Genomic DNA, 9,322 nt, shown 5'->3' with positions numbered 1-9,322 from the left:
TGGTTGGGCCGCGGGTGGCAGTTCGGAGGCTGGTGCGGCGTTGAGGGGGGAGGGTCGGACACCCGTCCTGGCTGCGCCCCCCGCGCCTTGGCACCCGCCCTGAGGCTGCCTCGGCAGCGCTCGTCGCCGGCCCTGTGAGGCCTGGCAGAGGGGCGGCCCAACCCGTTGAGGCCGGTGGCCGCGGGAATCCTGTCACAGCGGCGGTTTCGGCCGAGCTCAGGCAGGGGACCCGGCGTGTGGCTTAGGGAGCGGAACACCCACAGTGGCTCCTCGTTGGTGTGAAACGGGAGCGCGGAGGGGCCGGGTGAGGTGCCGCCGCTGAGGGGAGCGCCGGGGCCGGGTCGGGGCCGGGATCCGGCCTGGCTCCTGCTGCAGCCCCCGGTGCCGGGCCGGGTCCTGGGGAGCCAGCAGCCAACGCGGCAGTCTGTATTTTTTGGACAGTTTGTGGGGTCGCGGTTTCACTCAGAAAAGCGAAGAATTTATTGCAGGTGGGTTAAGAAAGTAAACGAGACTACCTGAGATGGAAGCTCGTCCATTTTCTTTTTGGTGTGTCTTATATACAACAATATTCTTAATAAAACCCAGTGTTTTCAACCTTAACGTGCTTCCATTCTCACTGAATAGTCAGTCTTTTAGAAGTCAAAGCCGTGGAAAATTCATCTTTTTTTGGTGTTGTCATTCTTTACTTTACACAAGCACAATGAATACATTGGCCTAGAGGTCTCTAAGGGGAAAAGGAGTGATTGGCAGGGTATGTGTTAAGATAAAGCAATATATGGCTGGAGGGCACAGTATTGTAGTTACAGCTGTGTGTATGAGGAAAAAAATATCTGTATGCAGCAGGTTTTGTGTAGGCAGGTTATTTGCATATGGCCGCGTGAAGTTCACTGGTCACATCCCTCTGAAGGAAAAGCTGTGATAACAATAACTGAGGTTTGCGAAGATCTTTAAGTTACTCTGTGAAGAATGGTTCCTTTTGATAACAATGTGTCAACATTGTAGAATTTTATTCCTAAATACATGCTTATTTCCAGTGCCAAATGTGGAACTATTATATTTCAGTATACAAGGATATGAACTGTTCCTAAGAAATGAGCATTTGATCCAAATATCAGGTTTGAAGCAAACAGGTTCCGAGGATCTGTTTGGATCCTGGTGTAAATTTCTGGAAGACGAGAGCTCTTGCACTGGTCAAAGGAAGTGGGTTGCCTAACCTGGTGTCCAGACTCTGGAAGAAAAGGCATAAAAATTTGCAGCTGACGCAGAATAATTTGTTTCAGAAAAATAAATAATCCCAACTCATAGATATGGGGAGTTCTTCTGAAGTGGAAAATCTGCTGTTGTTACTCTGCACATTCTTACTGGCCTTTAATATGTCTATAAACTGCTGCGGAGGTCTTTGCATTGTTATGGATGTGGCCACAATTTATACCAACGTCGTGGGTACAAAGTAGCTCCTGTCTTTGCTGCTGCATTTCACTGGCTGTCAATACTCCACCCATATTATAGTCAGTAGAGCTGTTTTCTCTGTGCCACCCATTCATAACTTTCCATGTTTCTAGCCCTTATTCCTATCCAGTTTTCTTGCTTGCTTCATGAATAAGCCATCAGAATCTTTCAACTACATTTAATAGAAGAAGCCTTTAAAAACTGCAGGGTGTCTCTTTTTTTTTTTTTTTCTTGCTTGAATTCTGTCCCTCCCAGGTGTATTATTTAAGAACCTGTGAAGTGACCAGCACCCCTGTGCTAGGTAAAAGCGTGCAATTGATGCAAAACATTACCACATTTTGTGTTTTCCCCATGCCATTTCGTATGCGTGATTCATACATGTTTTGTTTGTTATTATCAGACGGCTGCTACACTGAAGCAGCTTGAGGTTTGATACTGACTTCTGGCTGAGATTTCGCTTGCCCTTTTTCCCCTGACCTGATGCCATTCACTTAGACCTCAGTTACATACAAAACTTGTCTGACTTCTCTGTGCTCCTGTGTTGCTCCTTGACATTTATCAGTCTGACGTGTAGCCTGTGTCGTACACCCTCATCTTGTACAGCAAAGTACTCCTGGAAACCCTCGCTGTTCTCTCACTCTTTCATCTTACTTATTATTGTCACCTTTACAACTCCTTCATGTCTCCTCATTAATATCTCTCAATACAAATAGCTTTCCCAAGAATAAGAGGTTGTGCTCACCCCTTTATGCTCCTACAGAAAGTACAGTTCTTTAAAAAGTCCGACTCTTATTTATGAGTAGATACTTGTCTGTGCAAAGCAGCTCTTGTCTACATATTTTTTTATATTTTTTTTTTCACAAAATGCAGTAGCTCACGTGTTGAGTGGTGCTCTGGCTATATAATTATAATCTTTTATTAAAACACTACAATTTTAGATAAGAAATGTATGCCTAAAATAAATATATATATTAAATGTATTTAGAATATTTCAAGTATGTTTACTATGTAAACGAATAATCTCGCTAAAAGCTCAGAATGCTGCAGGGGTGCTGGAAGAGTTCCAGATTTTACCGTGTTTCACATGATGGTTCACATTTTTACGTGATTTACTACATGGTTTGTCCAGCTCTTTCCAAATGGAAGCTCCAAGCTCTTTCTTACACTGGAGGCCTGATGTTCTGTGGTGCTGGACACTCAACTCACAGTGACGTGCGATGGCGTGCTCAGCACCTCTGAAAGACATCACAAGTTTGACTCAAGATTGAAAGCAATAAAATTATTTTTTTCCTAAGTGTCATTTTAAAACTTAAACTGTGAAGTCTTCCGAAAGAAGCTACTATAAATGCAGAATATTGCTATTAGAAACTATCAGTCCTGTACAACAAGAAACGGATACAGATTTTGCAACTCAATAAATACATAATGTCCACTGAATAATATTTAATAAAACGTTTACCTCAGCAATAACAGACTATATGGGAAGTACAGTGGTTTACAGGACAGATACATCAGATGGCATTTGTGCATTTAGTTTCAGCTTTTCTTGCCTAAATATAGAAGAAGAAAATTGTGCTGTGACCAAGCCAGCCCTCTGGGATCATTCGCTTCAAAGCATGAACTTGTTAAAAGACAAGATAAAGGAACTGTGGTTCCTTCAGCAGACAAATAGTTTTTGGGGCTAACACACACATTTTAAACCCCGCAACATGCAACACAACCGTATGGATCAATACAAGTGATACTTAATGTATGGAGCGGTTTGTTTGTGCCTGCGGCACGCACAGCTGTGTGTGCGCAGGACAGATTTCAGCACATTTTTACTCCAGGTGAACACCCGCCCGCGTTTTCAGGGATAACAACACACATTTAAGATTACCCGGAGGATGAAGCCCTGACCCGTCGCCTCCTCCCAACCCCGCAGTTCAGATCCCAGCAACATCCTCTATGATTGAAACCCACCATGCGTCACATTAACTTAATGAGGTATTAATTACATTTAAGAATCCTTCTCTTCTACAAACAGTATTTCAGGAATTAGTTTGTCTGTAGATATTACTTTTTAACTTAAATATATATAAGGTGTAATAAATAACTTTTTTTTTTTTAAAGTGAGAAGGGAGATTAGATTTGGGAAGTTGTTGATGTTTCTCCTTGGTTTGTGCCGTCTCCTTGTGCCGAGTGAGTCAAAAACTGTCCCGTAGCTCCAATGTATAACCTGGAACGCATCGGCCACTTCTGCAAGAGAAGAGACAAGGACAGCGCTGAGACACCCGCCACCTTTGCAGTCTGAATGCAGTTCTCGGCAAAACTTTAAGTGTTGTTGGAATCACAGTACGAGAAAATAGGAAAACCGTTGCTATCACCAGAAAGATCCCGTTTTCTCATTTGTTGGAAAACGTCATTGGAAGCCAGGTAAGAGAACCTCAGCCTGGGTTAAATATTTATTCTTTTAGCTCCAGTTTCTTAACCCGAGCAAGTTACTGCAAACGGCCCCGCGGTGGCTGCAGGGTGACCGCCGCTGGGTGCCCTTCCCTTGGGAGGAAGCACTCAGCTCCAGTTGGATGTGCCAAGTTCATTAGTAGAGAGGTGGATGTCTGAAAAGATGATGTGTCATACGCATCGGATGCAAAAACACCTGAAACACAGCCAGCACGTTGTTCCAAAATAATACAGGGTTTTTTAAGACACTTTTGGGAACAGGCTGGGTAATGAAAGAGAGCTCTAAAAACTAGAGGAGCTGAATACTGCAGTTAAATCTCAGCTCTTCTATTTAAAGACATAAAGCAGCAGCATATTCTCTCTCGGAAAGACCGTACGATCTCATTCAGTGTTTTTATTTCAAGTGTGATGTTATGAATTCATCACCAATAAGACATCTGAGTTTAAAGTCATTAACCATGTTTTTTGTTCGCTGTACACACAGCTGTACTTGGATATTTGACTGTCCTCACTATTTGTATTTACTGTGCTTGATATATGTAGTTAGAGTCCTTATCTGTACTGGTTGTCTCATATCCTGCACTTCGGGGTATTTTGAAGCATGTACTATGATTTATCTGTGACTCTTTTGATCTAGAGCCAACTGAAAAATTAATTTGCTACCAGGAATATTAGAAAGATTGATTAGACTCACAGAATCTTTACAAAACGAAATACAGGTAAATGGCACAGAAATAAGATTATAAAAAAAATAATTGCTAGATAAATCCAGTATTGCTGTATTACAGTAGCCCGGGAAATGTGCATCTGGATCATTTAACTGCTGTAATAACTATTTAAAAGTACTTTTCTGCCAGTAATAGTTGGCAGCTGATAAGAAGTACCGTAAGAGACCTGTGTCCTTTCACTCCGACCAAGGGAACTAACAGAAGCTGCTTCAAACTTATTTTGAAATACATCACAAGGGGTTTTTTTGTCTTAAATTATAGACATCTTCTAATCGATATAAAGGTTTTGCTTTCTTAATGAGCCTGATAATCATTTAAATGGCCTCAGAAGCCTACGTTCACATCACGCTTTTTACAACGACCAACACTATGAACGAGAAACTCTCTGTGCATTAGTCACTTTACAGGAATTGCAGATTATTTCACAAATTAATCTTAATTAAAATCGTTCTGAATTCATCAAACTCTTAAGGAAAAAAGAAACCCAAACAAAAAAAGAAAACACCCCAGAGCTCTAACTCACTCCCTGAGACCAGAGCCAAAGAAAATACCGGGTGGTATTTGAGTCCTGTCAGTCAGTGAGCAAGGCATTTGAGAACCGTTTCCAGCCCCAGGTCTCCTCCAAGAGCAGCTCCCCTTCCGTGTCCCCTCTGCATCGGCATGATTTATTTTTTGATGAAGGGGAGAGCAAGAGCAGCGTATACCAACTAGATTAAACCAATTAATCAGAAAAGCACTTTCACAGAAGGAATTAACACATGGCTGGTAATTACCGTCACCTCCCATACCTTGGCTGCCTCGGCAGGAGAAGCAAAGCAGGGCCAGCCATGGGACAGCAGCATCACCTCCTACACATCTCCTACGGCCGGTTCTGATGGCTTTGGTGGGGCATCACCAAGGTTTCCACATGGGGACCGAGGAGGTGCTGGTACTCCTCTGGTGCTGCCCTCCGCCTTCACTTCCGAGGGACCAGTCCCACTAGGTTTGGACGTATGCTATATTTGATATTTTTGTGCCAAGTCCCTGAAGCTGGAGGGACAAAGCTCCAGGACATTTTCATCAGGCCCCTAGCACCTAGATGCAACGGTTAGTCTAGGCAGTCTTCATGCATTACCTCTGGCAAGGTAAATAAGCTTGAAATCTTTATTCATCTAAGTATCTGTAACACCTATTTACTACTTCACTGAGAGAAGGTGGTAGCTGCTCCTCAACTGTCCTACCTTGACAGGGTGGAGGTATCCGTCCCCTCGGAGGGTACCCAAGCCTTCTCCCGGTGACTCTTCCTCATCCTGAAGGCTGCGGGTGAGGTGTGCGATATAGGTGGTGGCCAGGAGGAGCACATCCAGCTTGGAGAGCTTGGTGTCAGGCGGCACAGAGGGGAGAGTCTTCTGCAGCTCCAGGAAAGCATGGCGCAGGGTCTGAACCCGGCTGCGCTCTCGAGCGGCGTTGGCAGCGGCGGGTCTGCCAGGAGATGTCGCAGCCCTCTGCCCAGCCGCTGAGGGCGGGCAGGAATTGCTGCCGGCAGCAGAAGGCAGCAGGGAATCGGGCTCCGAGCCTGGGCCGGAGACCTCCTCACTGCTCTCAGCCAAGTGTCCACAGTCCATCGGTGACTTCCCCGGCAGGGAGGGTCCTGCAACCAACAAGAGCATCTCTAAAGGCAGCCACCCGCGCTATGCCGAAGCCAATGCTTTCTAAAAATAAAGATTATCAGAAATGCAAGTGCTGCCTCTGCCAGGAAAAGCCAGGACGCCGCCGGGCAGCTGGGCGAGTGGCTTTTCCGCTCCCTGCTTAGCAATTTGATATCACACACACAGAAGTTAAGCTCTTCGTAAAGATTAATTCCTTTGGGACAGTATGACACACAGAGCAATTTCTCTGAAATGAATTGTAGCCCAAAGGTCACCCGGCTCTTCTGAGGAAACCCAACAGGCAGCGCTGAGTGGCGCTGCCACAGCGGTTTCCATTTACAACCAACTAAAGATGAGGTTTATTTATTTTTATTTTTTTTAAACACATTATTTGTATAACTTCAGATGTGGGACCGTCTGTATATTTTTTCGATTTACCTGCCATCATCTTATTGACAGTCTTTTAAGTGACCAGTGCTCCATGGAGTACAGAAAGAAAAATACCCTGTTCAGGTGCAGCAGTGAGTGGAGCCACAGAGCACGGTACGGAGTTTTTGAAGGAACAAAGCTCGGTCCGCTGTTTTAGAGGTTCAGGAACCGACTTCTGTCCTCCCACCCCTAATGCTACTCAGGAATTTCCGTGCTTATCCTGTAGCTTCTACGTTTTCAAACATAAAAAGCATCTTGTAAACTGGCTTTTGGCCATTGGGGGGCAAAAGAACCTTTTAAAAACAACAGCAAAATGCTCCTTTTGAGCAAAACCGAAAAGAATGATGGCAAAGTCTTTTCCCAACTCCCAGAAAAGACAGTCAGGCAGCTCTGCCTGGAGTAAAACCCTCAGTCCTTTAATTCCTTCAATTCCACAGCAAAATGCAATTCAATCAATATTCCCCAAAGTGCTAGAATAATACCTGACCCTCTTGTCCTCGGTCAAGCAGCCCTTCCAGGAGACTCGGGCAGATCCCGGCTTTCACGTCCTGGGAGCAGCTGCTTCTGTGATGGCCCAGCTGGACGACAAGGGCAAGAACAAGCTATTAAAACTTTTAATTGCATTCAAATATAATATAATTTTAGGAAATTAAATAAAACTGATGCATGTGAATGACTGAAGATCTGCATTTACAAAAATCAGGCCGTATTTTGCAAAGCATTTCAGCCACGTGCTAAAGTCCTGCTGATGTCCCTGTGTAATTGCGGCTGACAATGCCAAAAAACCCCGAGCCAATGAACCAAGTCAAAGATTTATAGCAGAAAAGAGGAAATATTTCTAAACAATCTTTTTTGCAGTGCTCTAATTTGATGGTATTTAGAAGGCGTTAATATTTTTGGTGTTTTATTGTGATTAATTTGCTGATAATCAGAGTTTTATCCGGTAATCTTCTCTTAAACAGTAGTACAGTTTAGACTGAAATTATTTGTGAAATATTCCGTGTGCGTTATAACTGTAATCCAAGGAAAAAAGTCTTTTTTATTGTGATAATTATGACCCATATAAAATAAAACTCACATTAAGTCTACATGAGCTAGTCTTGAGTGAGGGCTGAAAAACGGTCCTTAAACTGGCTATTTCGTTTAACTTAAAAGTAACAAAGATCCCATGTGCTTTTTTTCTGGTTTTTCTCACTGTCACAGTCAGATCTAGATGCATTTTAGTGGCAAAAAAAAATCATCTCTATTGCCACTTCTCAATATAATCATGAAATACGGCAGCAGAGTCTATCGTTTCAGGTGTATCAGCAGGAATTCTCATTTGCCATCCCGTCGAAATCCCACTGAAACAAGGAATTCTTCCCTGATGACTGGAAAAATCCCAATTACCCACGGATACAGACCAACTGGGTTAGTATAAATACCTGCTCATCTGCTGAAACACAGGGCTGAGGCTGGTTTACACACAGGTTGGGTTTTGCTGTGTTGGGGTAGAACCAAATTTAGCGCTAGAATGACTTTGTGTGACATAAGAGTATATAGAAATGCACATACCTAAAAACCTCATTTCCTTGGGCGCCCCTTGAAGTAGAAGTTTCTGTTTGAGGAGCTTCACATCTACATCAGATTAAATCCCGAGCCTGCAGAAAAAAAGGAAGGAAAAAAAAAAAAAAAAAGGCAAAATTTCAGCTGTGGAGGTGAGAGATTTCACTTTGAATTAATTTCTTCACTATTAGATTTTCCCATCAAGCACATGCAGCGATACCCAACGGCCCGGGAAAGTCCAGTACGCAGAAACACGGGATCTGCTCCAGGTATGTCCATGTGTGTAGCTGAAATGCGGTGGCTCCTGGGTTAAGGATTGGGTTCGCTCCGCAGTGGGGCTGGGGAGCGTGACTCGTCACACTGGGTGACTTTCTGGGTGCTGCGCTCTCTGTAAAGCGAGGAGTTGCCCAAAAAACCGTTGCTGAAAACTAAAGTAAATAAAATGTCTCTGGGCAACAGTCGGTTTCCATCTCATCTCCATTAAAATTTTGCAAAGAAGAGTTTTGGGGTTTTTATGATAATTGGAATATTTGTTGCAGGACCCACTCGCTGCCTGGTGTGCAGAGACCTGGAAATGGGGGCGTGAAAGTAAGTCAAAGCATTTATACAATTTCTAAAGCATTTCTATTGCAGTATTTCTAATGCAGGCAGATGCGTTCCTGTTTTTACATGACATTACAGAGACACGATCGGTTTGAAATCGAGTTAGTTTAGCAAAGAAAACAGCGTAAGAGTTATTTTAGTCCTGTGTTCTGTGTGAATGAAATGGGGATGAAGGCAGCTTGCCCCATGGAGAAGGAAAAGGAAGAAAAAAGATGCAGAGTGCGCAAACTGAACAGAAACAGGTGGAAAACTCAAAGTTCTCCACAGCCTTTTCACTTGTTCCTTGGGGTGGGGTGGGGCGGAGGAGGAAACCATGGTATATCTGGATTATTTTGCTTCGTTTTTAAAAAGACCTTGCCCTTGGCGTAACTCGGGTAACGAAAATAACCCCGCGGTCCCCGGTCCGGTGATGAACTTACCCTTCCCGCCCGGTGCGGTGCGGTGCGGTGCGGTGCGGTGCGTGCGGCTCCGTCCGTCCCGTCGCGCCCGGCCCCGCGG

At 44.1% G+C, this 9,322-nt stretch overlaps 1 protein-coding gene across 1 annotated transcript; it reads right to left on the bottom strand.

Annotated features, from left to right (window-relative positions):
- Positions 1–2,935: 2,935 nt before the first annotated feature.
- TCF24 (transcription factor 24) lies at positions 2,936–9,322 on the bottom strand. The gene is made up of 5 exons (XM_054190237.1): positions 9,244–9,322; positions 8,231–8,316; positions 7,159–7,254; positions 5,840–6,249; positions 2,936–3,687 (listed from the first exon to the last, which is right to left on the bottom strand). The coding sequence occupies exons 4-5, from the start codon at positions 6,221–6,223 to the stop codon at positions 3,574–3,576; spliced, it is 498 nt and encodes a 165-aa protein (XP_054046212.1). The 5' UTR covers positions 6,224–6,249; positions 7,159–7,254; positions 8,231–8,316; positions 9,244–9,322; the 3' UTR covers positions 2,936–3,573.

The sequence above is a fragment of the Rissa tridactyla genome, chromosome 2, assembly GCF_028500815.1.
Source record: "Rissa tridactyla isolate bRisTri1 chromosome 2, bRisTri1.patW.cur.20221130, whole genome shotgun sequence".
In the NCBI taxonomy this organism is placed as follows: Eukaryota; Metazoa; Chordata; class Aves; order Charadriiformes; family Laridae; genus Rissa; species Rissa tridactyla.
This window is presented reverse-complemented; position numbering and strand designations above follow the sequence as displayed.

Coding starts and splice junctions, on each gene's coding strand:
- TCF24 (XM_054190237.1), bottom strand. CDS start 6,223: ATGGACTGTGGACACTTGGCTGAGAGCAGTGAGGAGGTCTCCGGCCCA. Junction 3,688..5,839: donor GATACCTCCACCCTGTCAAG/GTAGGACAGTTG, acceptor CTTCTCTTGCAG/AAGTGGCCGATGCGTTCCAG.